This window comes from Vombatus ursinus, unplaced genomic scaffold (assembly GCF_900497805.2).
Source record: "Vombatus ursinus unplaced genomic scaffold, bare-nosed wombat genome assembly UNPS02007284.1, whole genome shotgun sequence".
NCBI lineage: Eukaryota > Metazoa > Chordata > Mammalia > Diprotodontia > Vombatidae > Vombatus > Vombatus ursinus.
The window spans coordinates 12969999-12987760 of record NW_020947062.1 but is presented as its reverse complement, the minus strand read 5'-3'; the positions used below and the strand labels follow the sequence as shown (position 1 = coordinate 12987760).

Below are 17762 nucleotides of genomic sequence, written 5' to 3'. Positions count from 1 at the left end.
CTGCCTTTTATATAAATCTAAGCCAAGGTAAGGTCACTTTGCAACACGTCATCACTTACAGGAATGTGCTTTAGTTAGTGAAGAGGACAACCTAATTAACCTTCAAAGTAGATATTGAAATTCTGCACCAAGGCCCAAAAGGATAGAAATAACCAATTCCCTGCTCCTAGGACTTCAAATCTTTCTGTTAGTCTGGAATTATTGTTATTTCAGACTAAGTATGAGCCATTGTTAGGACTCACAGATCATTTGATTTCAGGAAGGTTTTGCAATACATATTTATCAAGCTTTACTTAACTCCCTAAAAGTTTTGCATAAATCAAATTTTTGTAATTTTGCTTTATTTTAAATGCGCCAGGGAGACATTCTACTGAATAAACCAAATGGTGAATTCTTTGGTAAAGTAAAAAAAAATAATCACTTTTCCTTGTCTCAACCCAACCTGAATTTTTAAAATGTTTTCCAGGTGTTATTGAAAGCCAATAAGACTACAAATTAATTAGCTTAAAATGTATAAATTCTAACCCTGACTCTAACACCAACTCACTCTGTGACCATGGGAAAGTCTCTTTCCCTTTTTAGGACTCATCTGCAAAATGAGGGGATGGAACCTAACATGTTATGACTATGACTCCCAGCTCAGTCTCTAAGTCACAATGTAACCAAGTCACTCCCCCATCTCGGTCTCAATTTCCCCTTCTGTCACATGAGGAAGCTGGATTACATTGGTTCTAAGGTCCCTTCCAGTTCTAAAATTCTATGACCTGTTCATTCATTCTATACTTATTTATTAGTCATCTGATCTGGGAAGCGGCTGCAAATTTGGCCTTAGAGAGGAGTTGAGAAAATGAACCTCCCTCCCTTCTTTGTAGAGGCTGGTGATTATTGGAGTACAATACGGTATATACTGTCAGATCTGATGGATATGTTGGTTAGTTTTGCTGAAGGATATTTTGCCTCTCTTCCCCCCAGCCTTTTCCTTCTTATTCTTTGTTACACAGGATAGCTTGCTGGGTAAGTGATAGGAAGGGATATATTTGGAAATGAAGGCACTGTTTAAAAAAAAAATCACCACTAGGGGCACCCTTCCCCACTGCCTTCTCCTCTCACCCCACTCCATGGGCCAGGTCTCCCAAAACCCATCCAAGATGACTAGGTACAAGGTTGCCCTTCACCCACTACCCTTCCCTTTCACCCAGGCTTTTTGACAGCCTAGAGGAGATGAGAGACAACAATTCTACTGCTTCAGAGGAGATGGAGAATCACGAGGCCTTGCCACTTGATGATCTACTTCTTCCTAAGGTCGTCCAGGTCTAAGTATCCGGTCTACATCCATCTGCCTTGCAACCGAATTTTTAAAAAATGTGTTGTCTCTCCCAATTAGAGGGTGAATTCCTTGAGAGTAGAGAGTGTTTCACTTTTCCTATTTGTATCCCCAGTACTTGGCACATAATACTTTTTCATTCATTTAATATTTTTAAAAGACATGGTCCATGCCCTCGGGGCGCTTACAGTCTAGAATAAAGATAAGATACAACCACAGATTACTATAACATACAATATACTATAATAAATGCAAGAGAGAATTATGAAACAAAGTGCTATGTGAGGACTGAGGAAGTAAATTACCAATCAGGGGAATCAGGGAAGGTTTCCCAAAAGAGACAGCATTTGAATCAGTCTACAAAGAATGAGATTCAATGGGCAAACAGGGATTGAGGACATTCCAAGCATAGAGAATAACAAAGACGAGGCAGCATTGGTCCAGAGCGAGCAGCTGAAGTCATAGGACTGACTGAGATTGGCAAGGAAAAGAGCAGGGAAGAACACAGTGAGATCAGCCTAAGTGAGGAGGAGGGATACCACTTCTATGGCCAAAGGACAGGAGAAGATGGAGAATGAGACTGCTAAGTTTTGAGGCATGGAGGATGATGGAGAAGGGAGTTCAGATCAGATGCTCTGTATCTTTTCAGGGAAGCAGCAGTATCTATTTTAAGTGTGGGTTGGAGGAGGGTCAGCATAGTTCACAGGATCATAAATGTTCTGGAAAGTACCTTAGAAGTCATCAAGTCCAGCCCCCTCATTTTTATAAACTGAGGCCAAGACAAGTTACATGACTGGCCCAAGATCACATGGGCTGTAAAGTAGAGACTCAATAAGGGCAGACCATGATTCTGAAGTCTCTTCCAACTGACATTTTTTTAAACCAAAACTCTGATTTCATCAAGGTAGAGAGCTCCTAGTGAAGAAATGTCCAACACCAATGTAGATGGTAATTGTTCTACAAGTTATAATGTTAAGAGAGCTCTGGAGGGGCAGCTTGTTGGCTCAGTGGATAGAGCACCGGCCCTGGATTCAGGAGGACCTGAGTTCAAATCCGGTCTCAGACCAAACACTTGACACTTACTAGCTGTGTGACCCTGGGCAAGTCACTTAACCCCATTGCCTAACCAAAAAAGTAAAAAAAAAAAAGAGAGAGAGAGAGAAAGAGAGAGCTCTGGGACACTGAGAGGTTACATAACTTGCCCAGGGTCTCAGAGCCAGTGTGAGATTGGCTGAGGTGAGATTTGAACTCTCAATCCACCACTCCCAGCTTCCTCTTGACATCCTATGTTCTATGATTATTGTTCTTGCTTAAAAGAAGGCATAATAACATACATTTTCGATGAGGTTTGACTTGATCATCTCAGAAATTCAGGCACCATCCCAAGCCCCAGTGCCTGTGCCTACCATGGCCGCAGTAATCCCAGGATAGAGCCGCAGGACGCCAACATTTCTCTCCGTGCTGCTGTGCACCACAAGTTGTTTGTTCATACTTGCCTTCAGAATGAGTTCACGGTTGACTGTTGGGCACAGAAAGAAGGCTACTGAAGACTTCAACAGGAGAAGCTATCACCAAATGCCTGTTTCTGTCCTGTGTTGGAGGGGCTTAAGGTCTGCTATTCCCTTACTGCTGCTCCCTTCATTCAAATCCTTCTTATTCTTCCAGGCTCTGCATCCATTCTACCTCATTCAAATCTTTCCCACTGTCCCTGCCCATGCCCATTTCTCTATTCTCTGGATTCCTGCAGCCCTTAGACGCTTGACTGCACGGTTCCTGTACTTGTCATTTGCAAAAACTGTGCATATGTCCTGTCTCCTCCAGGGTAGTGTGAGTTCCTCAAGGTCACATATCACCTAGCTCTTCTCCAAGTCTGGTCCCCTACCCCACCCCACCCACAGCAGAGCACAGCAAGGCTAAACACATTCAATTGGTGTTCAGCAAAGTACATCCCTACTGGACTGCATTTGTTTAACAAAACAGGGAGACAGGACAGTCTTCAGCCACCCTTCACTTTCACCCTCCCCCAAACACACTTATGCAGATGACATCAGATTATAGTGAACAGAGAGGGCAGGTCTGAAGGGCCAAAGAAATCACAGAAGAGCAAGATTGTGAAAATGGGGGGTGAACCATTGTACACAGCAACAGCAACATTGTGCGATGAGAACTTGGATAGACTTAACTATCAGCAATGCAATGATCTAAGACAATTCCAAAAGACTCATGATGGAAAATGCTATCCATATCCAGAGAAAGAATTATGGAGTCTGAAAGCAGATCAAAGCATACTATTTTTTCTTTCTTTTTTATTTTTTGTTTGTTCTTTCTTGTGGTTTTTCCCTTTGGTTCTAATTCTTCTTTACAACAGGACTAATGTGGAAATATGTTTAATATGATTGTACATGTAGAGCCCATATCTGATTGCATGCTATCTTGGGGAGGGGAGAGTGGAAGGAGGGGGAGAAAATTTAGAACTCAAAATCTTATAGAAGTGAATGTTGAAAACTAAAAACAAATAAATAAATAAAGAATATTAAGATGAACCAAAATAAATTAATTTAAAAAAATAAAAAAGTAGAAAAAGAAAAAAAAGAATATAAAAAAAAGAAAATGGGGGTGTATGTAGAAGGGTCTGAAGTGATATTTGGGATTTTTTTAAACATCATCTGATCACTTCCTTTTCCTTCTATCTGCCACTTCCAGAGTTGCTACCCACAGCGATGGATCCCAATGTCCTGCCCCTCTCTAGGTCTCATTTTCCTCATCTATAAAATGAAAGGATTAGACTAAATGATTGCTAATGCCCTTCCATCTCTAGCATTTTAAATTATGTATTCTAAATTCTGTCTCATCTGATATTCTATGTTCTGATTACTTTTGTTTAAATAAAGGTAAGACAAGGACAGTTAAGTGGCCCAGTGGATAGAGCACTGGGCCTGGAGTCATCTTACGAGTTCAAATCTGGCCTCAGACACTTACTAGTTGTGTGACCCTGGGCAAATCACTTAATCCTGTTTGCCTCAGTTTCCTCATCTGAAAAATGAGCTGGAAAATGGCAAACCACTCAAGTATCCTTGCTGAGAAAACCTCAAATTGGATTACAAAAATTCAGACATGACTGAAACGACTGAACAAAAACAAAGATAACAAATGAAATTCAATGTGTTAGAATTTGACCTTCCAGCCACCCTTCCAAGCTGAAGAAAACACTTCAACCTCTCATATATGGAATGAATTTAATATTCAGATAAACCTTGTGAGAGAAACAAGTCAAGTGGAAGCAGAGTGACCACTTCTTGGGTTTCACCAGATGACCTCTAAGATGACCTTTCTCCCTCTAAAAGCACCATTGAATTGGTCAGGGAGCTCCTTCAGGGGAAGGGCTATGTCTTACAGTTCTGTATTCTACACAGAGCCCAAAACAGCCTTTAGGGAATAAGAACACTAAACTCAGGGTCAGAAGCTCTGAGTACAAATCTTGATTCCAACACTTTCTAGTGATGACTATGGCGAAGCCACTTCCCCGCTTTGTACTATAGTTTCTCCCTCTGTAAATTGAAGACCATAGTAATAGCAAGCACTTACATAGAACTCTTCAGTGTTTCAAAGTATTTTGCAAATACCATCTTATCTGATCCTCACAATAAGCCTGAGAGGTTGGTACTAGTATTATTATCATCCCCATTTTACAGATGAGGAAACTAAAGCTGAGAGAGGTTAAGAAACTTGCCCAGGGTAACACAGCCAAAGTGTCTGGGTTGAGATTAAAACTAGGGTCTTCTTGACTCCAAATTCAGCTCTTATATGCCGAGTCTCCCAATGCCCAGTAATAACACTTGAACTACCTACTTCACAGGGTTATTGAAAAGAAAGTACTTTGTAACTCTGAAAATCCTATAGAAATTATTTATTAATGATTTAGTTATTAATTATTCATTAAATTAGTTAAATGATTTAGAAGAGACTTATGACAACTCCTTTCCTCCTTTACTAACCCAAAATGTGCTCAGAATATGAGCGCAGAGGTGGTGCCATACAACAGGGCTCTGTACTAAGAGATCAAAATTCCTGAACTGACTGCTGTTTCTGGCCCCACATCTCCATGAGACCTTAGGCAAGTCACTTCCCTTTTCAATTCTTTCCTCTTTCAGATGGAGCAAATAATCAGGGAAGACCAAATTCATTGATTCATTTAGACATTGAACAGATGTGAAGGACCCTGTGCTTACTGCTAAGAGACACACTGAAGGGGCAGCCAGGTGGCACAATGGATGGAGCACCAGCCCTAGAGTAAGGAGGACCTGAGTTTAAATCCGGCCTGAGACACTTTGACACTTACTAGCTGTGTGACCGTGGGCAAGTCACCTAACCCCAACTACCTCACCAAAAACAAACACACACACAGACACACACACATGCACACATATATACATACACAAAAAGATTAGCAGAGGGAAAGGGCCTTCAAAAATCATAGAATATAAAATATCAGAACCTTAGAACACAGAACATAGAATGTCAAAGCTAGAAGGGACTTTACCATGTAGGCCAATTCTCTCATCACACAGATAGGAAAACAGGCTTAGTGAGGTGAGCTGATTTGCTCAATGTTACAGGCAACTTAGTGAGAGATTCCAGCCTTAGTCTCTGGATTCTCAATCCCATGTTTTTCCTACTAGACCAAGCTGCCTCTCAGCACAATATTATGGAAGGTAGTTCCATGCTCCATTGTTAAAATATGAGACATTTATATTTTTTAATAAACTAAGGAAAATGTATTTATTGTAATTTCAAGGTCAAGGGAAGTAGGAATGAGCGATTTGGGAGATAGGCATGGAGGCCTGGGTACAGGGCCTGTGAATAGTAACAGCACTCCTCACTGCCCCCACTGTCCTCCCATCAATCAGTCCCCATACAATGGAGGGGCCAGGATCATTCGAACAAGGGAATTCTGTCTCAGCTGGGAGACCAGATAAGGCAGCAGATGAGGGTCGATGTGCCATTGCCTTCCAGTTTTCCAAGAGTTATGGCTCCAAGGGGAAAATATTTACACACAGACCTTAATTCCTGCCTACAAACCAGCCCCTGGCTTTTAATTAAATGGACTGATAGATAAACAGTGACTCAATCAGAACTTCTCACCCAAGGTCCTTCAATCCCCAGGGAAAGACAAGAGGAATGTCAGACTCAGGCAGCACCCAGGGCATCCCTCTGCTGATTACATCTATCTCAGAGAATCAGAAAAATCTTATAAGAGTCCTCAGAGGTCTCCTCCCATTGCAAGTGTTCTGAATAAAATCTCTTTGCTTCAGTAATTTCAGTGATGGGAAATTCACTACTTCACAGAGCAGTCATATATCTGAAAATTTAGAGATTCAATTCCATTTTATTAAGTGCCTACTGTATGCTCAACCTTGAACAGAGCCATAATTTTTCTCACACCTCCACTCCCTGCCGACTCTGACTGCTAGGTTGCTCTTCCTTCTCTCTTCTGTTTCTCCAGTATAATAGAAAAAACAATGACCCACGTTAAAGGTATCTTTCAAAGTCTTCTAATAATCAGACCCCTATCAAATGATCCAGCATTATCACCAAATAACAGATGATCAGAGCTAGTAGGGAGTTCAGAGATCTCTATTCTAACCTGAACTCAATGTCCCAACTACAGGTTTGGGGGAATTTCACTGACATTCAAGTGAAAAGGATCCAGGCCTTTTAGGGGGAGTGAGTCAATAATTTAACAGCCCAAGAAGAGTCTAAGGCCCCACTCACAGAAGCATAGTGTTTAGGCCAACGAAGTGATGATTTCATTACTCTGATCAGACCGCATCTGGAATACCATGTTTAGTTCTAGAGGTTATATTTGGGAGAAGGAAGGAAGTGAACGTTTATTAAGCATCTACTATGTGCCAGGCAATTTACAAATACTTATTTCATTTGATCCTCACAACAACCCTAGGAGGTAAGTGCTGTTATTACCCCTATTTTATAGTTTAGATAACTGAGGCAGGCAGAGGTTAAGTGACTTGTCCAGGGTCACAAAGCTAGTAACTGGAGGCTGGATTTGAACTCGGGTCTTCCTGATTCCAAACCCAATGTTCTATCCATTGTGTACCTAGCTGCCTCTAGCATCATAAGATCAAAGATTTGGAGCTAGAAGGGACATTAGGGGCCTCATAATCAAACCTTTACATTTTGTAGTTAAAGAAATTGAGGTGTAGAGAGGTTGTGATTTCCCCAAAGTCATACAGGTAACTGCTGGTCGAGCCAGGATTGGAAGCCAGATTTCAAGGAGAGGATTCTTTCCATCGTATCACGCTAGGGAGGCAGAAACACTGAGCAGCTGAACTGTGTCCAGAGGACAACAACCAGGATGATGAGGGGACTCAAAAGTATCCATCCAAAACAACTAAGGCCATTGAGCCTGACAAAGAGAAGACTTGGAGCAGACACGACTGCTGTCTTCAAGTGTCAAAGAATTAGGAACAAGACGGAAATGTTGCTGAGAGGCAGATTTCAACTCAATGCAAAGAGAGCGTCCTTACAAATTCCAGCTGCCTGAAAGTAGAATTAGCCGCTTTGGGAAGGGAATAGGCATTTTTATGGGGCCTCTGATATGCCAGGCACTGTGCCGGTGAGGCCAGAGCTCTGTCCACTGAGCCACCAGGTACCAAGGCGATTTTTTTAAGCACAGGTCTGACCATGTTGCTCCTCTGCTAACAAAACTTCAATGGCTCCCCAGGACCTCTAGAATCAAATACAAACTCTTCTGTCAGACGTGTAAAGTCCCTCGACCTTCTGTTTGTAGCCTCATTATATATGAATCCTTCTCACATACTCTACTGACCAGAAAAACTGGCCTTGTCACTCCTCACACACGACATTCCAGCTTCCATCTCTGTGGCTTTGCACAGGCCATCCCGAGTCCAGAATGTCCACTTCACCTCCTCTTCTGAGAATCTCCAATTTCCTTAAAATCTCAGCTCAAACACTCATCTACTACATGGGCTTTCCTGATTCCTCCCTAGTTAGTCAACCCCATCTCCACAATACTCCAAGAGCTCCAACCACGTTACAGTGGAATTGGGAAATATTTTAACAAAATAAATAAAAATACAATAAAACATAGATAACCACATATTAATATTATCTTACATAAGGTCCCTGGGGGCTGCATATTGACTTAGATAACCACATATTAATATTATGTAAGTCAATATGCAGCCCCCAGGGACCTTATGTAAGATTAGTGACTCCCATTTCTATTTGAATTTGACATCGCTGGCCTAGAGCACTGAAATTTGCCTAGAGTGACTTATTTGGAATCAGGAAGATATGAGTTCAAATTCTGCCTCAGGCACTTATTAGCTGTGTTGACCCCAGGCAAGTCATTTTTCCACTCTCAGACTGTTTCTTTATCTGAAAAATGAAGATAATAATAGCACCTCCCTCACCTGAGCTATTGTGAGGACCAAATGAGATAACATATGTAAAGTACTTTTTAATAAATCATAAAGCACTGTACAAATGCTAGCTATTATTGACAAGTTAAATAAATTGTCCAGCCAGGTTCACATAGCAAATATGTGCCAATAACAAGACTTGAACCCAAGAGGTCCTGGTTCAGAGGCCAGCTCTCTATCCACTCCATCATTCTGCCTTTCCTGCCTAGCACATAGGGTGCTTAATAAAATCTCAGGCAACAACAAAAACAATAAAGTATCATGGAAACTTAACCAGCATCCCTAAGTGGAAAGAAGAGAATAGAAATCCAGAGTGCAGAGGCTCTCTGCATCACCCCTTGTGTGCGTGTGCGTGTGCACACACACACACACACACACACCCGCCATGCCAAAACAACCGCTCCAGGGGTGGAGAGAAAACCACCACAGAATATTAGAGCTGGAAGAGATTTAGAGAGTAACTAGTTAGTCCAACCTCCTCATTTTATAGATGAAGAAAATGAGGTCCAGAGAGAGAAACTGACATCCAATCTCCCATATCTAGCAAGTCTTTGTTGTTGTTCAGTCATGTGTAACTCTTCGTGTCCCAGTGAACCATAGCATGCTGATACTGTAAATGAGGTTTTCTTCGCAAAGATTCTGAAAAGGTTTGCCATTATTTATCTTCTCCACTGGATTAAGCAAATAGAAGTTAAGTGACTTGCCCAGGGTCACACAGCTAGTAAATGTCTGTGGCTGGATTTGAACTTGGACCTTCCTGACTCCAGTCCCAACTCTCTATCCACTATACCACCTAACTGCTTCTGAAGCAAGTTTAAAGCAAGTCTAGTCTACTTCAAATCTGACATTCTTCTTCTCTATCCAGACTTCGGATTTCAACAGCATAAGGAAATTCCCAGTAAGGAAATTCCCTCCAGTAAAGCAATGATAAGATTCAAACCCAGATCAATTACAAATTGTCTTTCTACTACACGAGGCTGCCTCCCCACACACAGAAACACACACACATCTCAGGGACATCAATACCGTAACTCCTCTGATGCCATTCCCAGGAGAAAAACCAGGAAAGCAAAGAAACAATCATAGAAAGGATGATGCTAAGGGCTCCAACTGATGGGTCCATGAAGCTGAGCCATGAACATAATCCTCCCCTTCCCTGCTCTCTCCTCACATCCAATCAAGCTCTCAGCAACCTAAAGCAATCAGCTGGTTCTCTAAGAACCCACAGCAGTACTGTCCCTCTGTGTGTTCCTTAAGTACCTCGGCATCAGCAGAAGAACCAAGAAAGGTGAGTGGCCCTAAGGACAGCTGTGCTCAGTTAAGTATCCATGGGACAGTGAAATCTCCCTGGGACAATGTGTCCCCTCTGTCCTTCTTCTGCCACTTCTTTCTCCCTTCCTATTTTACCTGACTATACAAAGGGGCAGTGTGTATAGACAGTCAACCTGGGAGTCAAGAAAACCCGGTTTCAAATTGTGCCTCTGGCATGTACTGTGTGATCCTGGAAACCCCTCAGTTCCCTTGGCAAATCTCTTAGACTCCAAGTTATAGATGAGTGGCCAATTTGTTTTGGTGGGAGGAGTTGTCACATTGGAGTTCCCTTCATCAATGAAATCAAACATCAGGACAGCCAAAATATACAGTGACACAGAAAAGTGCTGGTTTCTTTTAGGCTCTCTGCCCAGGGAAATCCCCAGCAGCTTTGTCATCTATGCACCAAGAGGCATCTGGGTTTTCAAGGTCTCAGGTGCAGTCAGGTGATGAAATTTTTGTGTTTGGCTAGCTTTATGACCTTGAGCTAGTCACAGTCAATTAATATACAAGTAATTCCCCAGTGACCAGTACAAGCAAGGTCTTGAGCTTGGCACAGAGGGAAATCACAGATGTAGAAACGTAGAGATAGGGGAGGACCTTCAAGGTATCTTCAAAGTATTGAGCTGGGATTCCAACCTAGGTCCTCTGACCCCAAACACAAACTATTTCCACTGCCTCTACTTCTAAAAAGCTATGATTTATCCTCCCATGCCTCAATAGACGGCAATTACCATATAGTGGAAAAAACACTGGCTCTTGAGTCAATGGACCTTACTTCAAATTTTGCCTGATACTACCCTTGTTTCCTTGAGCAAATCATTAAAATTCTCTGGCCTCAGTTTCTTCATTCGCAAAATGGAGAATTTGCAGTATGTGACTTCTGAAGTCTCCTATAGACAATTTTTAAAATTTATTATTGCCAAAAATGGGCAGCTAGATAGTGCAGTGGAGAGAATACTGGGATTGGAGTCAGGAAGACTTCTCTTCTTGAGTTCAAATCTAGCCTCAGATAAACTTACTAGCTATGTAACATTGGGCAAGTCACTTAACCCTATTTGCCTCAGTTTCCTCATCTGTAAAATGAGTTGGAAAAGGAAACGGCAAACCACTCCAGTATCTTTGCCAAGAAAACCTCAAGTGAGGTCACAAAGAGTTGGACACAACTGAAACAACTCAACAACAAAAAAATTGTCAGAAAAGATTGTAAAAATCTATCAACTGGAAGCTAATCGTCTACTAATGAGACTTTTGGCACTTAGCTAAGGTTTACTTATGCCTGAATAGATGAAACAGTCTGTCACTGAACCTGCACTCAAGGCCTTCCCAGCTTGGAAGGGGCTGTCAGATGTCAGGTTGACATCTTTGGAAGTGTACTATCCTTTACTGAACATGCAGTATTGGGGATATTGCAGGAGCAAAATCTAAACCACACAGGCTAGGCTGGTTTTTCATTAAAAGATATTTACTTAATTGGCCCACACAGCTAAACTGTTGACGTAACTTCTTGGTGTCCTATATACAAAAGTCAGTGAGTCAGGAGTCAAAAGCTCCTCCCTCAAGCTTGACCAGCACATTAGCACGAAGGCAGAGAAGCTCTGGTCAACTGAATCAACCCTACACATCCTTGCCGAATATCCTCTCCATGCCTTGACTAAGTAAACCTTCTATTGTTATCGCTAGATGGTCTCACTTTGCTCCAATCCTGATCCTGAAGCACTAAAACTAGATGATGATAGGTAGAGAGAGGGCGGCAGGGGAGGGGGAAAGGTAATGGAGAGTACAGATCCAGAAAGAAAAAAAAACAAAGATGAGTACCACCAGGTCCTTCCCCTCATGGAGCTAAGAGAGGGTATAAGACAAATACACAAACCAAAAGGAAATGATGCAAAACAAACCATACCTTGGGGCTAAAAAAAAGTTCAAGACAATAAATGCTGAAAGAGTATGAGGACTACAGTAATAATAATAACTATTATTATCATCATCTTATTGACTCATATGTCCACAATACTTTAAGGTTTATAATGCGCTTTCCTCTGAAAAACCTGGTGAAGTGGGAGGCGCAGGTAGAAACCCCAGTCTGGCTTTTAGAGACTAGATGCTTTGACGAACTAAAAGGCAATGAACACGATCACAGCAGAACGTGGAAGGGGTCGGGGGGTGAGCGAAGAGAACGTCCGTTCTTGTGCCTCAAACTCCATTTTCCAAGATTCTAGGATCCAAGAGCTAGAAGGCACCTTGAAGATCCTCTGTCCAGAGGTGTCAAACATAGGGCTTGCAACATTCCTGAGTGCAGCCCACACCAGATCAAAACAGAAATAAAAATACAACAAAACACAGATAACATTGCTTTTTAAAACTGTCAGTGTGTGATCTACAGGGATATTATTACGGAATAGTGGCCCCCATTTCTATTTGACACCACTGTTCAAGTCCTCATCCCTCATTTTACAAATGGGAGAAACTGAGGCCAAGAAATGGAAAGTGATTTTCCGAATGTCACAGACCAAGTCAGTGACCCAGGTCTCCCCAACTCCCAACTCGGTGTTCTTTCTATCACACCATGTTGCCTCCCTTGCAATAACTCATTCACCCGATTATTCATTGACGGCTTGGCACCACCTGATTCTTGCAGCCTGTTGGGACTTGGGACAGGTGGAAGCTAGCAGAGGGCTCATGATTCACACAGCAAACTCCCCCGTACTCTGCCAGTGGGCACTGGGGCCACCAGGAAGTGCCACACTAAACACCAGATAAGATTGTGACTCATCTCTCCCCAGGGTGACTGAGGCTGGGAAGGGCCTCCTTCACACCTTGCCTTTGTTGGGTTTTCTTGGGACAAGGGCAGGCAGATACACAAAGAGGCACTATGTCTCCAATGTTCTACAAGCTGCAAATAGCTTGTATAATAGCTGACCTCATCCACCATACCCCACCTGGGGGGAAGACCCCTAAGGTTAGTTCTCTCTTGTGTAAAAGGAAGGGGTGGACTGGGTGAACTCTGAAGTTCCTTCTACCTCTATTTCCTATGAACTATGCTACTTATTGCCTTGTGACTTTTGGCAAATTTCTTCCCTTCTAAAGCAGGGCCTCAGTTTCCCCCTCTTGAAAATGAGGGAGTTGGACTAGATAATCTGACAGAGTTTTCTTATCTGTATGTAGACTGTTCTTGACAACAATTTTACAGAGCCCTAAAACTTGGAGTCAAAAGCCCTGTGTTCAAACCCCATGTGTAATATTTACTAGTTATGTGACCTTGGATTTGTCTCTTTCCCCTTTGTAGCCTGTTTCCACTTCTGTAAAATTAGCATTTTGGACTAGATGGTTTCTAAAGTTCACTAAGATTCTCAATGATAATGCAAGAATTACCACTGCCTACATCACAGGGGTATTGTGGGGGAAAGGTCTTTGTAAATCTTACAATGCAATAAAAATGTGAGTTATTGTTATCTTACTGGCATAATAACACATGTAGGATCAGAAACAGAGGAGGAGCCAGTGACATAGCAGCCCCGAGTAGTGATGAAGGGCTGGCCTGAGTGCTACACTGACATCCAGGAAGGATGTCAAAGGATGAGAGAAAGATTTGCAATGCATTGGGCAGATCTTCTCGGGGTGGGGGGGGATTTCAGAAAGATATCCACAAGACAGAGCATGACATGCAGATAAGTCAGTCAGTCAACAAGCATGTGGATGGACTGAAATCTGCATCAAAAAATAAGAAGGTACTCCCACCATTGAGATCATGGATCCCCTGAAGATTGCTATAATTATCAGTATTACTGAGGTTAATATTATTTTCCTGGACTGATCCACATCATGCTACCTCTGCTTGGACCATCACCTCCCTGTTGATGACTTGGATTCCGTCCAAGGTCCCTCAACTCGGACAGGTCAGCTTTTGCCAATCTTCAGTGCTGCCACAAGCTACCTATCTCAAGCTTCCCTTTATGTGTTGTGTTCCTCCATTAGAATGTAAGCTCCTTGAGGACAGGGACTGTCTACCTTGCTTCTAATTGTGTCCCCAGCACTTACTATGGCACATAGTTAAGCGTTTAATAAATAATAATCAGGTAGCTAGGTGGTGCAGTAGATAGAGCCTTGGACCTGGAGACAGGAGGACTTGAGTTTGAATCCTAACTCAAGATACTTATTACCTATCTGGGTGACCTGGGCAACTCACTTAACCTATTTCAGCCTCAGTTTCCTCATCTGTAAAATAGGAATAATAATAATATCACCTACCTCCTAAGGATATTGCAAGGATCAAATGAGATAAGCACTATATAAATGCTAGCCAATATTATCTATCCGTCTGTCTATCTATCCATTCCCTACCCATTCTTCCAGTCCCATTCCCTGCACTCAATTGCTAATGGGGAGTCAGGAAACCTGATTTTTTTGTCAGTTCTGCCACTAATTGGTAGTATAACCTCACCCATGTCTTCTTTCATTCATTCAGTTCCAGTGGTCTTGCTACTACACTACGCTGAGGGTCCACCAGACACAGAAACAGACCCCTCTCAGGGACATAGACACCTAATTCCTTGGATGCCTATCCCAAAAGCAGGACAAAGAAAGCACATGAGCACACCTAGAAGGAACACCCTTAGGGTTCTTGACCCCTGAATCCATTTATTAAGTAAGCACTGACACTATGTTAGGTATTGGAGATACAAATATAAAAACAAGACTGTCCCTGCCCTCAAAAAGCTTACATTCTGTGGAAGGAAACAATAGATACACAGAAAAGTAAATTGAAAATGCATGCAAAGTAATTTCTAGGGGTGAGGGCACTAGCAACTGAAGGCAATTGGGATGGGTTTCATGTAGGAGGACGAAACTGAGCTGAGCCTTGAAGGAAGCCTGGGATTACACCCAAATGCAAAGATAAGGAGAGAGTAAATTCCAGTCATGGAGAATGGCCTGTACAAAAGTACAGTGACCAGAGGCAGAACATCCTGTTTAAGGAAGAACAAATAGGCTGGTTTGGTTGGAAGTGGAGTTTCTGAGAGTTAGCCAACCAGAGTAAGATTGGGAAGGGCTTGAGAGGCTGAGTGAAGGAGTCTATATTGTAACCTAGAGGCAATTGTCAAGCCTCAGTTTCTCCCTATATAAATTGATCAGGGCTCAATGAACTTGATAAGGATCTTTCCAGTTCTAAACTCCATACCCTATCTTCTACCTCATCCCATGCTGAGTTCTCTTTTTTGTGACCTCCCGCCACCGCTGTCATGTGTGTGTGTGTGTGTGTGTGTGTGTGTGTGTGTGTGTGTGTGTGTCTACATCTGTATAAAGCTTTAGAATTCAGGAAGCATTTCCAGATGCACTTGCTCATTCTCATTGTCACCGCTAGAAGGACCCTGAAATAACATCTCCAGATGGAGATGCACCCAGGATGGTAGATACGTCACCTCCCTGAGGGTAGGGCTTAGGTCTGCGACTTCTCTGTCTCCAGTCCCTTCTAGACTGGGAGCACCCCAAGGGCAAGGAGGGTTCAACGCAGTGAAAAGAGTGCAGGACAAACGAGCAGAGGCAGAGATGGAGCTAAGGAAAGGGAAAGTCAATAGGGTGACAGCAGAGGTGGGGAGGGTGGCTTCAAGGGACCCTTGGTGCTGTGACTTTTTATAAATGTAAACATTTTGAATACCCTCTACAGATTTCAGCACATAGTAGTGGAAATCATCTTTCCTATTTGAGCCTGGAAAAAAAAATTTAGAACTAGCAAGACAGTTCATTAACTCAGGTGAATTACTCTTTTAAAAGGCAAAATTGTATTTGTAATGTCACTGAGTTTGGGGTGGGTAGAGAAATAACTGTAATTTTTAAATCTTCCCCAAAGAATACAGATGTTTTATCCCATTTCTGTTCAGAAGATGTGATTCCACTCTTGGCTCTGCCAATAACTTGCTCTGTGATTTTGGGGAATAACAGTTACAATACCCATAGCTAATATTTATATAAGGCAGCTAGGTGGTACAGTGGATAGAGTCCCAGTCCTGGAATCAGGAGGACCCGAGTTCAAATTTGGCCTCAGAAGCTAGTTTTGTGACTGTGGGCAAGTCACTTAGTCCTGTTTGCTTCAGTTTCCTCATCATAAAAGTAGTGGGAGAATGAAATGGCAAACTACTCCAGTATCTCTGCCCAGAAAACCCCAAATGGTGACACAACTAATGGACCAAAAAAAAAATTATATAGTGCCTACAATGTGCTAACCACTTTACAAATATCTCCTTTGATTCTCACAACGACCTTAGGAGGTAGGTGCTATTTTTATCTGTTATACGGTTAAGGAAATTGAGGTAAGGTGACTTCCTAAAGGTCGCACAGCTAGTGTCTGAGGCTGGATTTGAGCTCAGGTCTTTCTGACTTTAGCCCCAGTAATCTATCCCCTGTGCCACCTAACTGCCTAGGGAAGTGCCTTCTCTTTCTGGGACTCAAGTTTCCCCAGCTGTAAAATCAGGAGATATTATACACTTAAAGCTAGAGGGGATCTAGTTCAACCACTTCATTGTACAGATTAAGAAATTGAGGCCCAGGGGCAGCTAGGTGGTGCAGTGAATAGAGCTGTGGAGTCAGGAGGATCTGAGTTCAAATCCAGCCTCAGACCAGACACTGGTCTGACACTACACTTACTAGCTGTGTGACCCTAGGCTAAAAAAAAAAAAAAAAAGAAAAAGAAACTGAGACCCAGAGCAGTTACATAATTTGCTCAAGGCAAACCAAGCAGAGCCAGGATTTGAACTCGGGTCCTCTAATTCCTGAACCAGCCCTCTTTCTACATAACCGCACTGCTTCCTGCTTCTCAGGGTCAGCCTCAGCAATCTGAGGTCTCCTCCAACTGTGAAGAGTGCCTCCTGTGTAGTCTAGCCAGGGCCAAGCTGGTCATGCCACAGGTAGAGAGTAAATATTGACTGAACTGAACTAACTGAAAAGGAACCACACCCACAAGGGGTTAACCTCCTTTGTTGTTCAGTCATTTTTCAGTCATGTCCAGCTCTTCATGACCCCATTTGGAGTTTTCTTGGCAAAGATAATGGAGTGGTTTGCCGTTTCCTTCTCCAGTTCATTTTATAGATGAGGAAAGTGAGGTGACTTACCCAGGGTCACACAGCTAGTAAGTGTCTGAGGCTGGATTTGGATTCAGTTCTTCCTGACTCTAGGCCTGGTGTTCTATCCACTGCACCACCTAGCTTCCCTAGAGCTGCTGGACTAGATAATTGAGAAGTTACGAAGCTCTTAGCAGAGTGCTTGGCACACGGTAGGTGATTAATATATTCTTCCTCCCTTCCCTTCCCCTTCACCTCCCACACCATGCAACAAAGTCACCTCAACAAAGTCTTGCTCGTTACATCAGCCATACAAGTCATCAGAGAGCCAAGGGATTTCTCAAACTGATCTGGTGCAGGGAGCAACGCCAGAGATCCCTTGCCAAGTGGGTGGACCATGGGAGGGCAGTGTTCAGGCCACAGTCAGAGGAGGATCCACCCAGACAGCCCATAAAGGAGGGTGCCCTCCTGGTCCGCAGAGGAACCTTCCCACGTCCACAGCTGAGGCTGAGTACAGGCACCAAACCAAAGCATACACTTCTGGCTCCACACCTCAAGGATCTGGAAATCTGTGTCCCAGCAACTCAAGTAATGAACATGGTGTAGAAAAAA

General features: G+C 42.7%; 1 protein-coding gene across 3 annotated transcripts in view; it reads right to left on the bottom strand.

Annotated features, from left to right (window-relative positions):
• Nucleotides 1-17762, bottom strand: part of ASPG (asparaginase) — a 129174-nt gene that overhangs the window by 71815 nt on the left and 39597 nt on the right. For all 3 annotated transcript variants that reach the window (XM_027848957.1, XM_027848959.1, XM_027848958.1), the window contains one exon: nucleotides 2731-2843. In XM_027848957.1, coding sequence (XP_027704758.1) covers nucleotides 2731-2843 — 113 coding nt within the window. The remainder of the gene's footprint in view (nucleotides 1-2730; nucleotides 2844-17762) is intronic.